The sequence below is a fragment of the Phyllobates terribilis genome, unplaced genomic scaffold (genome assembly GCF_046119375.1).
Source record: "Phyllobates terribilis strain yellow unplaced genomic scaffold, ASM4611937v1 Scaffold_1__5_contigs__length_1240528914, whole genome shotgun sequence".
Classification (NCBI taxonomy): Eukaryota; Metazoa; Chordata; class Amphibia; order Anura; family Dendrobatidae; genus Phyllobates; species Phyllobates terribilis.
In genome coordinates, this window is record NW_027362761.1 from 813,854,581 (window position 1) to 813,874,096 (window position 19,516).

General features: G+C 44.6%; 1 protein-coding gene across 1 annotated transcript in view; it reads right to left on the reverse strand.

The window, feature by feature from the left end:
- The window catches only part of LOC141171528 (N-acylethanolamine-hydrolyzing acid amidase-like), a 79,307-nt gene extending 62,871 nt beyond the window's left edge, over positions 1–16,436 (reverse strand). Inside the window, exons 1-3 of the mRNA XM_073655216.1 lie at positions 16,167–16,436; positions 13,357–13,521; positions 8,965–9,091 (exon numbers count right to left, since the gene is read on the reverse strand). Coding sequence (XP_073511317.1) covers positions 8,965–9,091; positions 13,357–13,521; positions 16,167–16,390 — 516 coding nt within the window. The 5' untranslated portion in view covers positions 16,391–16,436. The remainder of the gene's footprint in view (positions 1–8,964; positions 9,092–13,356; positions 13,522–16,166) is intronic.
- Positions 16,437–19,516: the final 3,080 nt, after the last annotated feature.

Genomic DNA, 19,516 nt, shown 5'->3' on the forward strand with positions numbered 1-19,516 from the left:
GACACATGCATAAAAGTGCTGAAAAGTCATGGGAACAGCATGGGGAAGACCTCTGGAAGCATCTCTGACTCCCAGGTCACTGCCTAAAAGTGTGCCCATCATAAGTGATCCTTGGCGCATGCGAAGATGCCTCCCGACATGAACCTGTTGTTGCAGACTTGCAACAATCACCGTCCACGTCCTTGTCCCACTGCAGTGTTCCGTTGTCCCTACCCCATTCCTTGGAATGCAAGCGCAAGTATGCAGGCAGCCAGCCACCTGCCCACCCACAGGCTGCAATACTATACTGCCAAATTTTTGACAGCTGCTTGCACTCGAAATGTGGCCTTTTAGGCTCGTGGAGGCGGAAGCTTTTCATAACCTTATGCCGGCGGCAGCCGGCTGTCCATACTCGGTCCCCAGCCGCCACTATATTTCCCGGTATCGCCTCTGCCTTCCACAAGCACGGGTCCCACAACATTACCCGTGCCCTCCCCAGTGCACTTACTGGGAAGGACAGCCTAACCACAAACATGTGGACAGGTGAATGTGGCCAGGGACGGTACGGAGCCAGTCCACAACTTTTTTTGCTGACAGTTGTATTTAGCTCGGTGAAAGGACTGGCATAGAGGGAAACCCTATCTACCCTGCATGTCATTTCTCACAGGAAGTCCTATAATGCAGCTTGTTGCAGAAGCAATGGCAGCCCGTCCAACATCAACTCGCCCTTGTCGGTGGTGCTTTGACACACACACATCTTTCTTTGCGCATTTAATTTCTTGAATACAGAGTTGAACAATGGCCTGATCTGTAATGCGGTTTGAGAAATAACATGCATAAGCATGGCCCATCCACATTAAAAAAGCAGCCATGGAATATCCGGGAACCTTCCCCCCACACTTTTCTTAGCCAGGGCTGCTTTTCGGCAGGGTTGGACGGGCCCACCAGAGAACCGGAGACTCCTCCGGCGGGGCCTGGCTTCTCCTTCAGGAGAGTTCATAGTGCCGAGGTGAGGCCATGATGATGATAGAGGCCACCATCTGCTTAGTTTTCTGTTACTTGGAATGCAAGTGCCAGTATGCAGCCAGCCACCCACCCACCCACAGGCTGCAACACTAAACTGCTAGATTTCTGGGCAGCATTTTGCCCTTGAAATATGGCCTTTTAAGCTCGTGGAGGCGGAAGCTTTTCACAACCTCATGCCGGTGGCGGCCGGGTGTCCATACTCGGTCCCCAGCCGCCACTATATTTCCCGGTATCGCCTCTGCCTTCCACAAGCACGGGTCCCACAACATTACCCGTGCCCTCCCCAGTGCACTTACTGGGAAGGACCGCCTAACCACAAACACGTGGACAGGTGAATGTGGCCAGGGACAGTACGGAGCCAGTCCACAACTTTTTTTGCTGACAGTTGTATTTAGCTCGGTGAAAGGACTGGCATAGAGGGAAACCCTATCTACCCTGCGTGTCATTTCTCACAGGAAGTCCTGTAAAGCTGCTTTCACTTGAAATGTGGCCTTTTAGGCTCATGGAGGCGGAAGCTTTTCACAACCACATGCCTCATGCCTCATGTCCATACTCGGTCCCCAGCCGTCACTATTTCTCCCGGTGTTGTCTCCGTCTTCTACAAGCGCGGGTCCCTGAACATTACTGCTGGCACTTTTCTGTGGGAGTTTGCTTGCCTCCTACCAGCCTGGAATATTTCCAGCAAACTATGGTACGACGCCATGGTATTAGCAGTGCCCCCAGTACCAGTAGCAAAGCCATCCCCAATTTCCTTCTCAGGAATTTTATTTGGTAGACTGAGTGGCTGCCCAAATACATTTTCTCACAAAGGAGCTGAAGATAGAGCGGCAGTAGGTGCAAGTTTCTCCAGCCTGTTAGATATTAGAGGGTGAACGGCAGCACATTGAATCAGTGGTTAGCACTGAAGACTTGCAGCGCTGGGATCCAGGGTTCAAATCCCAGCAAGGACAACATCTGCAAGGACTTTGTATGTTCTCCCCGTGTTTGCGTGTGTTTCCTCCTCAGTAAAAAAGCAGCCATAGAGTGTCCGGGAACCTTCCCACACACTTTTCTTAGCCAGGACTGCTTCTTGGCAGGGTTGGACGGTCCCACTAGAGAATCCTCTGGTGTGCCTTGGCTTCTACCTCAGGAGAGTTCATGATAGTGCTAACTTTGCAGCTGCTATGGGGCTCTTGAGCGGGGGAGAAAGGTTAGCCCTCAGAATCAAATCCTCTGGTGGGCACAATGTTTTTCAATCTGAAACAGCTTCTCAGTGGGAGTTGTATTTCACCACAGCCATATTCTTTAGCTCGGTGAAAGGACTGGCATAGAGGTAACCGTATCTACCCCGGCTGTCATTTCTCCGTCACCAGCTTCGGCCCATTGTCACACACGACCATGCCTGGCTGTATGTTCAGCGGTGAGAGCCACAGATCAGGCTGCTGTGTTACAGCTTTCAACAACTCTGCAGCGCTGGGCGGTTTGTCAATTAAGCATTAAGCATGTTATCTTCAGCATAGCCTGTTGCCGCTTGGCCAAGGCAGTGCTGCAGTGCTGTCAGCTTGTGACTGATGTGGTCATTTCGGAGATGGAGGAGGAGGTGCATGAGCTGAACAATGTGATTACATTGTTGTTAAATTGGTGACGCAGTTTTTTATACTAAAGAAAGATCCTATTGTTTTGTTTTTTTTATGTGATTTTTTAAGACAAATGCATTCACCGGGAAATGTCATTTTAACATTTTACAACCTTATCTGGCAATGTGGTGTGTGACACATCATCAGACACATCCTGTTTTATTTATGATGGAGGGACTCTGAAAGTCATAAAGCCTATTGTTATAGGGACATCAGACGGCCCTTACTATTCTTAAAAGGCCAGCAGTCGGCCCTAGCTATTGTTAGAGAGCCATTAGCTGGCTATGCTCTGTTGTTCCCATTATTAACAAGTGGGTCTCCTATACTGTTATTGCGTATCCAGTGACTGCAAGGGCTGCCAAAAATTTGGACGCAACCCAATACCCCTTTGAAGAGACATAGAGGAGGGTCTCAGTAAAAAAAATGTTCCCATTATAAAGGAGCGGGCCTCCTATCGTGGTAATGCCCATGCTGTGACTGCAAGGGCTGCCAAAATTTGGGAAAAACCACACTAAGAATATAAAGACACACAGAGCAGGGCCACAGTAACAAGGTACAACATGTTCCCATTAGAAAGGAGAGGGTCTGCTATACAGTTATAAGGTATGCAGTGAGTCCAACGGCTGACCAATATTAGTAAAAACACCACTAAGAATTTAAAGACACATGGAGCAGGGCCACAGTAACAAGGTACGACATGTTCCCATTAGAAAGGAGAGGGTCTGCTATACAGTTATAGGGTATGCAGTGAGTACAACGGCTGACAATTTTAGGAAAAACCCCACTAAGAACTTAAAGACACATGGAGCAGGGCCACAGTAACAAGTACGACATGTTCCCATTAGAAAGGAGAGAGTCTGCTATACAGTTATAGGGTATGCAGTGAGTCCAACGGCTGACAATTTTAGGAAAACCCCCACTAAGAATTTAAAGACACACAGAGCAGGGCCACAGTAACAAGGTACGACTTGTTCCCATTAGAAAGGAGAGAGTCGGCTATACAGTTATAGGGTATGCAGTGAGTCCAACGGCTGACAATTTTAGGAAAAACCCCACTAAGAATTTAAAGACACACAGAGCAGGGCCACAGTAACAAGGTACGACATGTTCCCATTAGAAAGGAGAGAGTCTGCTATACAGTTATAGGGTATGCAGTGAGTCCAACGGCTGACCAATTTTAGGAAAAACCCCACTAAGAATTTAAAGACACACAGAGCAGGGCCACAGTAACGACAAATTCCCATTAGAAAGGAGAGAGTCTCCCATAGTGTTGGCCTATGCAGTGAATGCAAGGGCTGCCAAAAATTTGGAGGCACTTCAATGCCCCTTGGAAGAGACGTGGAGGAGGGCCTCATAAAAAAATGAGTCTCCTATACTTGTAATGCCCATGCACTAAGTGTATGGGCTGACAAACATTTACCCCTGGGGGGATATACATGAACATACTGTATAAAAAAATTTTTTTACGGGCATCATAAACACCCTTTAAAAAAATTAGGTGGGTGTTGCATCACGGACCACGGTCACCCTGGTGATATGGTGGTGGAGGATGAGGAGAAGGAGGAGGACAAGAGCAAATAGCCACAATCAGGAAGCGTATACCCATGTGTGGGTGTGAAAAGGTGCATGGGAATACACCTCTCAAGAAAAGACACTGGATTGGAGTTTATGTTACGCTGCTATCATTCGGTGGTGTTGAGAAGTCTGGCCCAATACAGCCCATGTTCATTTTTATAAGACTCAGCCTGTCATCATTTTCAGTTGACAGGCGGATGCGCTTATCAGTTATGATTCCACCAGCGGCACTAAAAACCCGCTCTGATAAAACGCTGGCGGCAGGGCAGGCCAGGACCTCCCAGGCATAGAGAGCCAGTTCATCCCACGTATCCAGCTTGGATACCCAATAATTATAAGGCACAGCGGAATCACGGAGGACGTTGGTACGGTCGGCAAGGTACTCCCTCAGCATCTTCCCAAACTTTACACTCCTTGTGAGAGTACCCCCCGCCTCAGGGCCTGTCCGATGGGAGGGTCTGAGAAAACTCTCCCAGAACTTTGACAGTGTTCCCCTGCCTCTGCTGGATTGAAGTTGTGTCTCTCTCGCCTATACTCCTTGGTTGTCCAACGAAGTGTGCCCTGTGCCACCAGCGTTTTCAGATGGGAATTTTTTTAATAGTTCCGCAACAAGGGCCTTCTGGTACTGCCCCATTTTTGTAGACCTGTCCGCCTCAGGAATAAGAGATATAAAGTTCTCCTTGTAGCGTGGGTCTAGAAGTGTCACCAACCAGTAATGACTGTCACCCAAAATTTTGAGAACGCAAGGGTCATGGGAAAGGCAGCGTAACATAAACTTGACCATGCGTGCCAGACTACTAACAGGCAAGACTTCCGTGTCCTCACCAAGAGGATGACTGACCATGCTCTCCTCCTCCTCCTCTCTGTCCTCTGGCCATCCACGCTGAACAGACGGTATGACAGCTGTTCAGGTAATACCGTCTATAGTGCATGAAACTAGCTCCTGTCCTTCCTCCTCCTCCTACTCTTCCTCATTGTCACCCAATCCACGTTGGGATGAGATGAGGCTTGACTGTGTGTAATCACCCTGTATGGTTCCTTGCTCCATCTCATCATGCTCCGCCTGCAATGCATCCTCTTTGATTGTGAGCAGAGAGCGTTTCAGAAGACAGAGAAGCGGTATGGTGACGCTAATTATGGCATCATCGCCGCTCACCATCTTGGTGGAGTCCTCAAAGTTTTGGAGGATGGTACATATGTCTGACATCCATGTACACTCCTGAGGTCTTATGTGTGGAGTCTGAACTGAATACCGACGGCCTTGTTGATGCTGGTACTCAAAAACTGCCCTCTTCTGCTCACAAATCCTTCCCAACATCTGCAGTGTAGAGTTCCAACGCTTGGGGACATCACACACCAGTCTGTGAGCTGGAAGCTGCAAACGCTGCTGAAACACTGCAAGGGCGGCGGAAGCTCTAGCTGACTTTCTAAAATGGGCACACAGGCGGCGTACTTTAACAAGCAGATCCGGCAGCTCCGGGTAGGATTTGAGAAACCGCTGAACCACGAGGTTAAGCACATGGGCCAGGCATAGTACGTGTGTGAGCTCGCCTCGCCTCAGAGCCACCACCAGGTTTCGGCCATTGTCACACACGACCATGCCTGGATGTAGGTTCAATGGTGTGAGCCACAGATCTGCCTGCTCTTTCAGAGCTGTCCACAACTTTTCAGCATTGTGCGTTTTTTCACCTAAGCATATTAGCTTCAGCACAGCCTGTTGCCGCTTGGCCGAGGCAGTGCTGCAATGCTTCCAGCTTGTGACTGATGTGGTCATTTCGGAGATGGAGGCTGAAGAGGAGGAGGAAGCTGAGGAGGAGGAGGTGCAGGAGCTGTAGACCATGGTGGCAACCCTGATTGACCTAGGGCCCGCAATCCTTGGTGTCGGGAGGACGTGTTCCGTCCCAAGGTCCGACTGGGTCCCGGCTTCCACTATGTTAACCCAGTGTGCCGTCAGCAAGATGTACCGCCATGCTCGTCACAGTCACTCCGGACTCCTCTTACCCTTGTGAAAATTAAAAAATTGGGGCTAAAACATCATTTTTGTGGAAAAAGTTTGATTTTTTTATTTTCACGGCTCCATGTTATAAACTTCTGTGAAGCACCTTGGGGTTCAAGATGCATACCACACATCTAGATAAGTTCCCTGAGGGGTCTAGTTTCCAAAATGGTGTCACTTGTGTTTTTTTTTCGCTGTTTAGGCACATCAGGGGCTCTCCAAACGCAACATGGCATCCGCTAATTATTCAAGCAAATTTTACATTCAAAAAGTCAAATGGCACTCCTTCTGTTCTGAGCCCTGCCGTGCGCTCAAACAGTGGTTTTCCCCCACATATGGGGTATCGGCGTTCTCGGAAGGAATTGCACAACAAATTGAATGGTGCAATTTCTCCTGTTACCCTTATGAAAATGCAAAATTGGAGGCTGAAAAACATTTTTGTTGCAAAAATGTGAAAATTTTATTTTTACGGCTCAATGTTATAAACTTCTGAGAAGCACCTGGGGGTTCAAGGTGCTCACCACACATCTAGATAAGTTCCCTGAGGGATCTAGTTTCCAAAATGGTGTCACTTGTGGGGGGTTGCCACTGTTTAGGCACATCAGGGGCTCTCCAAACACAACATGGCGTCTGCTAATTATTCAAGCAAATTTTACAATCAAAATGTCAAATAGCGCTCCTTCCATTCCGAACCCTGCCGTGCGCCCAAACAGTGTTTTTTTCCCCACATATAGAGTATCTGCTTACTCAGGAGAAATTGCACAACAAACTGCATGGTGCAATTTCTCCTGTTACCCTTATGAAAATGCAAAATTGGAGGCTGAAAAACATTTTTGTTGCAAAAATGTGAAAATTTTATTTTTACGGCTCAATGTTATAAACTTCTGTGAAGCACCTGGGGGTTCAAGGTGGTCACCACACATGTAGATAAGTTCCCTGAGGGGTCTAGTTTCCAAAATGGTGTCACTTGTGGGGGGTTTCCACTGTTTAGGCACATCAGGGGCTCTCCAAACGCAACATGGCGTCCGCTAATTATTCAAGCAAATTTTACAATCAAAAAGTCAAATGGCGCTCCTTCCATTCCGAACCCTGCCGTGCGCCCAAACAGTGTTTTTTCCCCACATATGGGGTATCTGCCTCCTCAGGGGAAATTGCACAACAAATTTTGGGGTCCATTTTTTCCTGTTACCCCTGCGAAAATAAAAAAAATTGGGTTTAAATTAACATTTTTGTGAAAAAAGTTAAATGCTAATTTTTTCTTCCACATTCCAAAAATTCCTGTAAAGCACCTGGAGGGTTAATAAAGTTCTTGAATGTGGTTTTGAGCACATATAGGGGTGCAGTTTTTAGAATGGTGTCACTTTTGGGTATTTTCTGTCATAAAGACCCCTCAAAGTGACTTCAAATGTGATGTGGTCCCTAAAAAAATGGTTTTGTAAATTTTGTTGGAAAAATTAGAAATCGCTGGTCAACTTTTAACCCTTATAGCTCCCTGATAAAAAAAAAATTTGGTTCCAAAATTGTGCTGATGTAAAGTAGACATGTGGGAAATGTTATTTATTAACTATTTTGTGTGACATATCTCTCTTATTTAAGGGCATAAAAATTCAAATTTTGAAAATTGCTAAAATTTCAAAATTTTCGCCAAATTTCCGTTTTTTTCACAAATAGATGCAAGTAATATCGAAGAAATTTTACCACAATCATAAAGTACAATATGTCACGAAAAAACAATCTCAGAATCAGGGGGATCCGTTGAAGCGTTCCAGAGTAATTACCTCATAAAGTAACAGTGGTCAAAACTGTAAAAATTAACGTGCAAACCACCTTGGGGGGTAAAGGGGTTAATGGAATGAGATCTCATGAAATGTGTTACTCTTATTTTATAGTTTTTAAATCATAACATAGAGTAGAACTTTCTTATTGAAGTTAGGGACAGAGAGGGACAGCCACCACTGAGTGGGGACGCCAATCACGCTATTTTAGGGTTCCAACCCCCACGCTAGGCAGGAACAGACTAGTTATTTATCAGGGAGATTTAAGTCTATTTATCTCCCTTAGGGAGGTGTGTTGTCTCCCTATATAGGGAACTTAGTATTTTAATACACGGGAACTGGGTGTTTTTTTAATAATATGAAATAAAAAGATTGTTTTAGACGATTTACATGTTCATGCTATAGAATTCTTCTGCTATATTATACATATGTTTACATGAGAACATACAAACTCCTTGCAGATGTTGTCCTTGGTGGAATTTGAACCCAGGACCCCAGCGCTGCAAGGCTGCAGTGCTAAACACCAAGCCACCATGCTGCCCTATATGTGAAGAATAATTACTTGTAAGTTACTTTTTTTAAAACTCCTTCCCTAACTATGATGCTTTCTAGGATTGCAGGGATGCTCAGATTTGTACCTGCTATCCCTAGCTCTTCCTCAGTCTCTTTACAGTGTACTGAAAATAAAATATGTTCCTTTGGCCATGTGGCAAAATGTCAGTATGTGAAACAGCTTCAGGCAGTAAGCACATACTTATTGTGCAATGTACAATGTCCAATACAGTGCAGAAAGTAAAGGAAGAGGGCCTTGTACAGATCTGAATGCCCCAGTGATGACTATATGACATCACAGAGAGGATATTTTTCTTTAAATAAATAAAAAAAACAACAAGTATTTGGAAAGTTCAGCCCTGGTATTCTTCAGGACTAAGAGGATTCAATGAAAAACATACAACCCAGAGTCCCTTTTTTGAAAGTTATCTTATAGAGATTTTACCTTCCCATTCCTAATAAAATCCACATCTATTGTAATTTCTTTAAACAGGTCTGAATAGAATAAGTCCATGTTTCTCGCATGGTAAATATTTCCTTTTGGATCTTCAGCTATAATACTTGTGCAAGCCCTAAAAAAAATGTACAAATATTTGTTACTACCAACAGTTAAAGTGGATGTTCCAATATTATAGTTGAAATCAGTATGGCATCCTTCTATATATTTGCTGCTGTGTTACAATGTTACATATATTGACAATGTCATTGTGAAATTGGGATTATGCTTAGAGTCCCATCCCAACAAACTATGGGCTGCAGGTGTAGGCCTCACTGACAAGCTAGTCTTTTTTCTCTTATTTTATAAAATTGACTGATTTTCATCAGTATGTTGTATCCAATCTTCATCTGTATTCAGTCCATGGCCCAGATTCATCACTTTTTTATTTGATGAGGGGACATGTACTGAATGAATCAGAAGCTCGCCTCTTCATGAATCAGGAGCATCTGACTAGTGGCATGCGCCTCAGTGCGCCACGCCAGAAATCTTACTCCAGTCCCCGATTGGTGTAAGATTTTTAGAGTAAGAAACACCACACCTCGTCATGAATTAGATGAGCTGTGGCACCATGCCCTTGCCATGCCCCTGTCCTGCCCTTCCCGTGCCCCTGTCCTTCCCAAGCTTTGCATAGTTATGTCCGGTTTTCTAAATATTAACTAGAATTATTGTGAAATATGATCTATTTATGACTGCCTAGGTTATCCAGGCTTTATTTTTTAACTCTCTGACTTCTATTATATTTTATTGCAAAATGCATATAAAAATTACAGTTAATAAAATAAAAATGCTAGAATCTCAGTTTTTATGGTTACGTTGTCTCTCTGAAAAAAAAAGGGTGCCAGATTTCCATAAAAATATCCTCATGATACATACCCTAATGGGATATTGGAGTAACAAGATGTAATAACCTATCCACAAAATAAGAGATAACTGTTAGACTGGTGGGGGTCCAACTGTTGCGACCCCAAATGATCACTTGAATGTGACACATTTATTCCCTGCCAAATGGAGCATCCGACCAGGCTTGGGGATCAAGTCTGCAGTCACTCTATGCTGTGGTTTCCAGAATCCAAACTGACTGTCCACAGCCTCCTGTATGTCTCCTATTTGTCTGCGGCTTGCGGTAGCTTTACTACCTGTCTGCGGACTCCAGGACATCTCCTGTCTGCTTGCGGCTTCCAGTAACTCTGCTACCTGTCTGCAGTCTCCTGGACATTTCTGGGACACCTGTGGCTTCCAGTAACTCTGCTACCTGTTTCCCGTGTGCAACACTTGCCTGCTGCACGGGCGCCTGTGGCCCGTGTGCGTACCTGGTCCTTGGGCTTGGAGTATCCAAGTCACCTTGTGAGCCTAACATAGTTGATGTAAAAATGATTACACCCCATATCAAAAACTTCTACATCTAGCATTTTGTATGACCTCCATGATTTTTATGTACAACACCAAGTCTTCTAGGCATGGACTGAACAAGTTGGTGACATATTGCAACATCTATCCTTTTCTATTCTTCATGATTGACCTATTTTAGAGCCTGGATGCTGGATTGAGAGTGATGCTAAACTTGTCTCTTCAGAATTCCCCATAGATGTTCAATTGGGTTCAGATTAGGAGACATACTTAGCCACTGAATCACTTTCACCCTGTTCTTCAGAAATGCAGCAGTAGCCTTAGATGTTTCTTTTGGATTGTCATGTTGCAAAAGTGCACATCCACCAAGGGCTTGGAGTGATGATCGCATTTTCTCTTTCAAGACCAAAGGTTTGGAGACACCTTCTCATTTAAAGATTTTTCTGTATTTTCATGACTATGAAAATTGTACATTCACACTGAAGGCATCAAAACTATGAATTAACACATGTGGAATTATATACTTAACAAAAAAGTGTGAAACAACTGAAAATATGTCTTATATTCTAGGTTCTTCAAAGTAGCCACCTTTTGCTTTGATGACTGCTTTGCACACTCTTGGCATTCTCTTGATGAGCTTCAATAGGTAGTCACTGGAAATGGTTTTCACTTCACAGGTGTGATCTGTCAGGTTTAATAAGTGGGATTTCTTGCCTTATAAATGGGGTTGAGACCATCAGTTGTGTTGTGCAGAAGTCAGGTGGATACACAGCTGATAGTCCTATTGAATAGACTGATAAAATTTGTATTATGGAAAGAAAAATGCAGCTAAATAAAGAAAAACGAGTGGCCATCATTACTTTAAGAAATGAAGGTCAATCAGTCCAAAAAATTGGGCAAACTTTGAAAGTGTCCCCAAGTGCAGTTGCAAAAACCATCAAGCGCTACAAAGAAACTGGCTCACATGAGGACCGCCCGAGGAAAGGAAGACCAAGAGTCACCTCTGCTTCTGAGGATAAGTTTATCCGAGTCACCAGTCTCAGAAATCGCAGGTTAACATCAGCTCAGATTAGAGACCAGGTCAATGCCACACAGAGTTCTAGCAGCAGACACATCTCTACAACAACTGTTAAGAGGAGACTTTGTTCAGCAGGCCTTCATGGTAAAATAGCTGCTAGGAAACCACTGCTAAGGACAGGCAACAAGCAGAAGAGACTTGTTTGGGCTAAAGAACACAAGGAATGGACATTAGACCAGTGGAAATCTGTGCTTTGGTCTGATGAGTCCAAATTTGAGATCTTTGGTTCCAACCACCGTGTCTTTGTGCGACGCAGAAGAGGTGAACGGATGGACTCTACATGCCTGGTTCCCACCGTGAAGCATGGAGGAGGAGGTGTGATGGTGTGGGGGTGCTTTGCTGGTGACATTGATAGGGATTTATTCAAAATTGAAGGCATACTGAACCAGCATGGCTACCACAGCATCTTGCAGCGGCATGCTATTCCATCCGGTTTGCGTTTAGTTGGACCATCATTTATTTTTCAACAGGACAATGACCCCAAACACACCTCCAGGCTGTGTAAGGGCTATTTGACCAAGAAGGAGAGTGATGGGGTGCGCAACACAACTGATGGTCCCAACCTCATTTACTAGGCAAGAAATCCCACTTATTAAACCTGACAGGGCACACCTGTGAAGTGAAAACCATTTCCGGTGACTACCTCTTGAAGCTCATCAAGAGAATGCCAAGAGTGTGCAAAGCAATCATCAAAGCAAAAGGTGGCTACTTTGAAGAATCTAGAATATAAGACATATTTTCAGTTGTTTCACACTTTTTTGTTAAGTATATAATTCCACGTGTGTTAATTCATAGTTTTGATGCCTTCAGTGTGAATGTACAATTTTCATAGTCATGAAAATACAGAAAAATCTTTAAATGAGGTGTGTCCAAACTTTTGGTCTGTACTGTACTGTAGAGCAGTACATCTCTAAATCCATGATAACATCAATGAAATGTAACTCCCCGACCCCAGGAGCACTCATGGAGCCCCACATAAGGACACTGCCACCAACCTGTTTCAGTTTAGGCACCATACATTTTCCTTGTACTCCTTACCTCTGCAACACCATGCAGTTTTGAAGCCATCAGTACAAAAAACATTTATCTTGGTCTCATCATTCCAGAATATAGAGTCCCAGTAGTCTTCATATTTTTCCAGCATGGGCCTTGGCAAATAATAGCTGGATTTTTTTGTTAATCGGCTTTATGAAAGGCTTCTTTCGTTTTTATACACCCATGAATGTCATTCCTTAACTAACTGCAGTGAACTTGTATGTCGATTTTCTTTAACCCTTCACATCAGAAGATTCTCCTGCTTAGGGGTTGATGTCTGTGGTCAGCCTGAATGTCTCTGTGAGATTGTCGTAGTTTCATATTTGTTACATTTTTGCTACAGTATTCTGACAAGTAAAGCTTTGCTGATTTTCTTGTAGCCTTTACCTTTCTTGTGTGAATGGTCATGTAACATTACTCTTGCATGTGCTGCCATTGCTGACAGCATGAAATAGGAAAGGGTTTTCTTTGTTAAGTAATGCCCTTTTATAGGCAGTTATAGTCAACAGTGTGCTGACAAAATTAAACTCATCTGTGGTTCAATTCTTGTTAATTAGAATTATGTAGTCTAAAATTTAGTTAGGGTGTACTCATTTTTCAACATGGTGTTGGATGAATTTGTTAGGAAAATTACTTTGCAAAATAACAAAACTTGTTTGCAATCAATGGGCCATATTTGTGGGAGTACTTTGTAGTATGGTATCCCATAGAAAATGTTAATTCAGAAAGGAAACTAAAGGCTTTTGGACAAATCTATTGGGGTGTACTCAATTTTGCTGAGCACTTTATGTGATACCTTGATTTTGCTTCATAAACAATATAATTAAAATAACAAAAAAATCAGACAGATCAGACCTTATATACATCACTACACTTACATAGATTCGTAGAAAAGATTTAACACTACAGCTTCACTGGTAAGAATGTTCCCTGCTTTTGCTATGCCACGTATCTCTCCAGCGTATGGTTCTTCTGCAAAAAAATCTAAGTAAACATCTGCCAGACTAAACAAAACTGGCCTGGTCCAATTCGGTTCAAGCATGCTAGAAGACAAAAAGAAATCAGTAAACCTCTGGAGATTTAACTCACTGATCATGTAAGGATATGTACTTAGAATTGGATGAGCCAAAAACAATTTTCATTTCTGGTGAGGTCTTACAAGAAACTTAGCTTACACCTCTTTTAGCTTTAAAGGGGTATTTTCATCTCAGCCACTCATGCACTGGCCATAGGTAGTTGGGGCCATGGAGCTGAGAACAATTTGCTACACTATTTCATTAAGGCTAAGTACACGGGCATATGAAATATCATCCATTTTTCACCCAGAGACATTTTTTCATCCATATTGTCATACATATGCCATTTGTATGCAATTTGTACGCCATCCATATGTCAGTTTTTGACATTCATATAACATCCGTAAGATTTCACTTTTTATACATGAATTATAAAAAAATCATGTACAATTTCTTATGTTAATAATTGCATTACATCCATTAAAAACAGATGCCATTCTCTTTTTTTTGTGCAGTGATTGAAATATATAAGCGAGTCTTATCCGAAAAATGAAGCAGACTAGCACATGCTGATATTTTTCTCACAAAGACCGTTGGTACATGTGAGAAAACTGTTTGAATTCCATTTTATTACAAGGTCAGCACAAAGGCCAATAATACATTTGTGAGGACGTACCCATACTCTTCTTACTGAAAGAGTGCAGCAATATAATCGGTGCCAACATAATCCATGCACTGTCCCGAATACATTCAAATAAATGTCTGTTCTAAATGGTGCTCACAATCTAACTTTACTAAAGTGTACCCACAAAATGACAAATGCACACAGGAAAAAGATACAATGAGCATGCAGATACAACATTATTCTGAAATATGAAAATATATTCTCAGAACTGAACTATAGATGCCGTGTTCATAACACATTTGACCTAGAATCCTCTCTCCATTGAATTGAACCAACTTGCAGTAAAGGCTACGGGCAATAACTTTTTGTCTAGTAAGGCTGGAAACGCATATGCAGTTTTTGATTTGTAACATATGGAGGCCCTGCTTCACCTGCAGTGCATATAAAATCCTGATGCAGCATGCAAGTTTTGTGCCCTGTGGTGCCTAAATGATGCAGAGACATTTCTACAATATACTGTACATGTTTGGTGTATCTTCATTGCCCAGGAGTTGGGGCTCACAGCAATGATTAAGAGACCGGTAAGGAAGGAACTCCAAAAGTGGTTAGGGGAAACTCCTGAGGAAGCTGCAGCAGCAGGGATGCGTGTGGAGCTACAGCAGTGGTCCCCAACCTTTCTTATCTTGAGAGACAAATTCAGCTTTGAGAAATGGTCATGAGCCACATTCTACGGCCATGGCTCCACTATCAGTATTTGGTCAGTATTTTTTCTCAGGAGTGGGAGCCAAAATCAGGAGTGGGTGATAAATGCAGAATTGGTGACTTGTTTCTATTATACCTTTTCTCTGATTATTCCTTACCTGGTTTTGGCTCCCACTCCTTAGAAAAAATACTGACCGAATACTGACCAAATACTGATATTGGGGCCGAGGCCTTAAAGAAGAAATCTTAACAGCAGTATAAAAATAGAATAAAAGGAAACAAATGAAACAAGAGGTCGGAGGGCGGTCCCTGACTAATTTTTCAGCTTCGCTATTGACTTTGATATTTATGTGGTTAAGCTGTCAGGATTGGAGTTATCGCAGGTCCTGGATGCGGACATGCTTGGCACCTGCTGTTTATAGAGAGCACAGAGTTTCTGAACGCTTTTCACACAGAAGAATGCTATTAATGATTGATATATGTCATTGGACATTAAAGGTAGATTAATGTTTAAAGGATTATTTGGGCTCTGCAACACTTCCATTTGGGAAGGTGAGTGGTGCCAGTGACGTCATAGCTACAGATACTTGCCAGGAAGAATGCGCCATAGGCACCAGTCCTAATAATTCGTATACGTGCACATTGCCTGATGATCACATAAGCAACCTGGCAGGTATCTGTAGACAGGAAACAACACTCACATCCCGATATGAAAGTGAGTCAAAGATAATAGCAGGTTTTTTTTTATTTAGTTTCTAATGGATTTTGCAAATATTAATTTGCTTGTGATCGCAGCCAAATCACTCCTTTGAATAGCCGTGCAACTCCAATGCAACAGCAAGTCACAAACAAATTGCACAATTTAATGTCATGCGACCAAAGTCACTATGAACCCAAATCGATGTGATTCAATTGAGCTGTTGAGATGACAGATTTTTCACACCGGCCGACTGTCCATGTGAAAGAAATTGCAGCATCCACCAGTTTTTTACCGTTTTTCAAATGAGACTCACTTATTCAAGTCTACGGGTGCACAAAAATAATAGAAATCCATAATGATCATTTGTTTAACGTCTGATTTTTATGGATACATTGCATTTATTAACTTAGGTAACTATTTTGGTTTTGTAAGTTGTATTAAATGCTAATGTATGAAAACAAATGCTATATGGATGTAAAAGCCGGACATACGGATAGCAAACGGATGGCATATGGATGACAGTACAGATGACAAATCATAGTTTTCCTCTGGATCTAAATCAGATGATATTTTATATGTTGGTACTTAGCCTATAGAGGTATATGATTGCTAAAATGTTAAACAATGGACATTTGTAAAACTTACCTGAAGAAAATATCTATATATGTTTTGATCTTGGTTATGTTGTAATTCTGCAAAATATGCTCCCAACGCTGCTCAGCATTGAGATCCAAGCTGATATTATATCGTGGTGCTGCATAGTCCTTGACTTCAGAGGCCAATGATGGAGAGCAAATAAGTAATGGAAGCAAAAAACACATCCAAAGCATGGTAGAGATTATCAACGTGATCAATGACACAACTGGCATGGTGAAAGCTCTTACCGGACTGTCACAGGGTCTGCTATATATATTAGGCACAATTGTGTGGGAGGTCACTGTTTGCATGAGCAGAGTCCAAGCATACAGACGGTGCAGCTAAGGTGCACAGTGCAAAGTTGCCAACATGGTACATGGGGGCTTTGTAAATGATGTAGTACTGCATTCCTAGGTTCATAGTGCAAAGATTGGCCAAATAATCTTGTGAAAATGGCCTACTCAGAATGACCTCTAATGTCACATGAAAACAATACATGTCAGCAGGGACTGTCATAGTAAGAAGATCCAAAAGCCAAAAAAATCCAGCGTAAAAAACTTCTTAAAAATGAATTTTAATGAAAAATCTGTAGCATCGGCGTCTCTGCCTCCTGCCAGGCAGACACGCCGTCCCTCTCACCTCCTCACTCCCTGCGCACTGTGCTTAGGGCGTGCGTGCGCGCGCTCCCTCTCTCTTAAAGGGGCTGCGCGCGCCGTCCTAAGGAGTCCCCGGCCAATAGCCGGAGGACCTCCCATATTTAAAGCACCTCCTTCAAAATGGAGGTGCCCGAGCAAAAGTTGTTGCACAGTTACTTATCTCTGCTTCAGCCCTCAGGTTCCGCTGCTAGCCTGACTCCTCGTCCTGCCTGCCAGCCTGTTATCTGCCTGTTACCTGCCGAGCCTGCCAGCCCGCTTACCTGGAGCGCTCACCTGTTACCTGCCTGTCACCTGCCTTGGCTGTCAGTCCGCTCACCTGGGAGCACCCGCCTGTTACCTGCTGTGTCTGTCAGCCTGCTCACCTGGGAGCACCCGCCTGTTACCTGCTGTGTCCGTCAGCCCGCTCACCTGGGAGCGCTCACCTGTTACCTGCCTGTTACCTGCCTTGTCTGTCAGCCCGCTCACCTGGGAGCACCCGTCTGTTTCCTGCTAGCCTACCTGGAGGCTCTGCCGTCACTTGCTGTGACCACCTGCCTGGTAAACCTAGAGACTACTACTTGCTCTGCTGTCACGTACCGTGACCACCTGTCAGTTAACCAGAGACTTCTGCCTGCTTGCTGTGTCCATCCGTCATACCGGTCAGTCCCAGCCATCTGACCCGTGGGAGCCACCTGCTCTCTTACAAGGTCATCCCCAGAGTAGCACCTGGTCCCTCTGCCCAGATCCTCCCTGGTCACGGAGTCGTTAGCCGCCGTCCGACCAGGGTCGGTTCGGGTTGATACTTAGTTACGCCCCTCTGGGTCCCTACTTGCACCGCGGCACAGAGGTTCCACCACCCGGACCCGTAACAAAATCTTTAAAAAGGACTTATGTCCTGAGACAAAATGGTTGTAACACAGAGAGAATAATCTAGCCACAGACGCGTTTCGGAATGCCTTCCTTAGTCATTGGCAATTCTTGCTGGAGCACTACTGGATCCGTGCGTTTCTGACTTCCTATGGTGAGTGGAACTGACTTTTTCTTTGCTTTTTGGACTATCATAGTGCCACTTCTATGTTCATTCGCTCTGTTTCTGATTCTGTCACTAGGCTATGCCACACCTTCATTACAGGCACCAATAGGTAAAATAGCAGCAGTTTTGGCTGTTATTCTGGAACTAGTGATGTTGCACAGACAGGGAGCTTGGGGGGAGGTGGGGATGGTAACTCCAAACTGTATCATCTAATCAGAAACCTTCTGTGGGCCACTATTTAATCCCTGACTTTCCACTATCAGTTTCCAGTTACTTAGCTTAGCTTGACCTGTTTTCTTGCTATCTACAGCATTTACTCTTCTTATCTGACTCATGTCCTTTGATCTTGGACCATATTTTGACACTCGTTTACCTGACGTTTTTGTTACTGTTCTGGACCTTCTGATTTTGACAGAGCCTCCCAACCAGCCTACCCCTCTGGCCATTAGCATGTCTTTTGAAGGGGATTTAAGAACTGCCAGGCTACCCGGCACACAGTCCTAATACATATCCTGTATAAAAGCAGAGGCAGGGAATGCAGCTGCTATTATGTGGTGAATCTGGATAGTAAGAGAACATCACATCTCACAGATTAGCTATTGGGATATGGGGAGAGAAAGACATTGTTACGCTCGCGCCCGGACTGAATGGCGGGAACGTGATTAGTGATCCCACTGTACCATGAACCGAGGAGTGCCTGGAGGGGCATAACTAAGTATCAACCCGATCCGACCATGGTCGCACGGCGGCTTAGTCGACTCCGTGAACCAAGGAGGAACCGAGCAGAGGGACCAGGTGCTACTCCAGGTCAGACCCCGGTCACAATTGTTGACCCACACCGGGGAATGCAGGAACAGGCAGGTTAGACTGGCATACAGGCAGGTGGGTATTGGCAAGTATGGCTGGTATGCAGACAGGTGGGCACTGGCAAGCACGGCTGGTATGCAGACAGGTGGGCACTGGCAAGCACGCCTGGTATGCAGACAGGTGGGCACTGGCAAGCACGGCTGGAGTTCAGACAGGGAGATACTGGCAAGCACGGCTGGAGTGCAGACAGGGAGGTACTAGCAGGTTGGAGCGCAGGCTGGATAGGGTCCAGTACAGACTGGGAGACAGGTACAGAGCCGGTAGACAAGCAGAGTAAAGCGAAACCGCCGGAGCGGAGGACAAGGCAGAGCAGAGAGGAACTGCCGGTGCGATGAGCAAACAGTGCGGAGCAACAACCGCAGGTGCGGTGGGCAAGGCAGAGCAGAGCGGAACCGCCGGAGCGGTGGACAAGGCAGAGCAGAGAGGAACCGCCGGAGCGGTGGACAAGGCAGAGCAGAGCGAAACCGCAGGTGCGGTGGACAAGGCAGAGCAGAGCGAAACCTCCGGAGCGGTGGGCAAGGCAGAGCAGAGAGAAGCCGCCGGAGCGGTGGGTAAGGCAGAGCAGAGAGAAACCGCTGGCGCGGTAAGCAAGGCAGAGCAGAGAGAAACCGCCGGAGCGGTGGGCAAGTCAGAGCAGAGAGAAACCGCTGGTGTGGTGAGCAAGCAGAGCTGAAAAGGGTTGAAGGTGCAGGCAGAGAGGACAGGGCTCTGTTCACATGGAACAGACTGGAAAATACAGGAAGATGCCTAGAACACAGGAGGAAGATACGGAGGAAGGGAAAAGAGACAAGCAGAACCAGATGCACACAAGGTACTTACTCTGA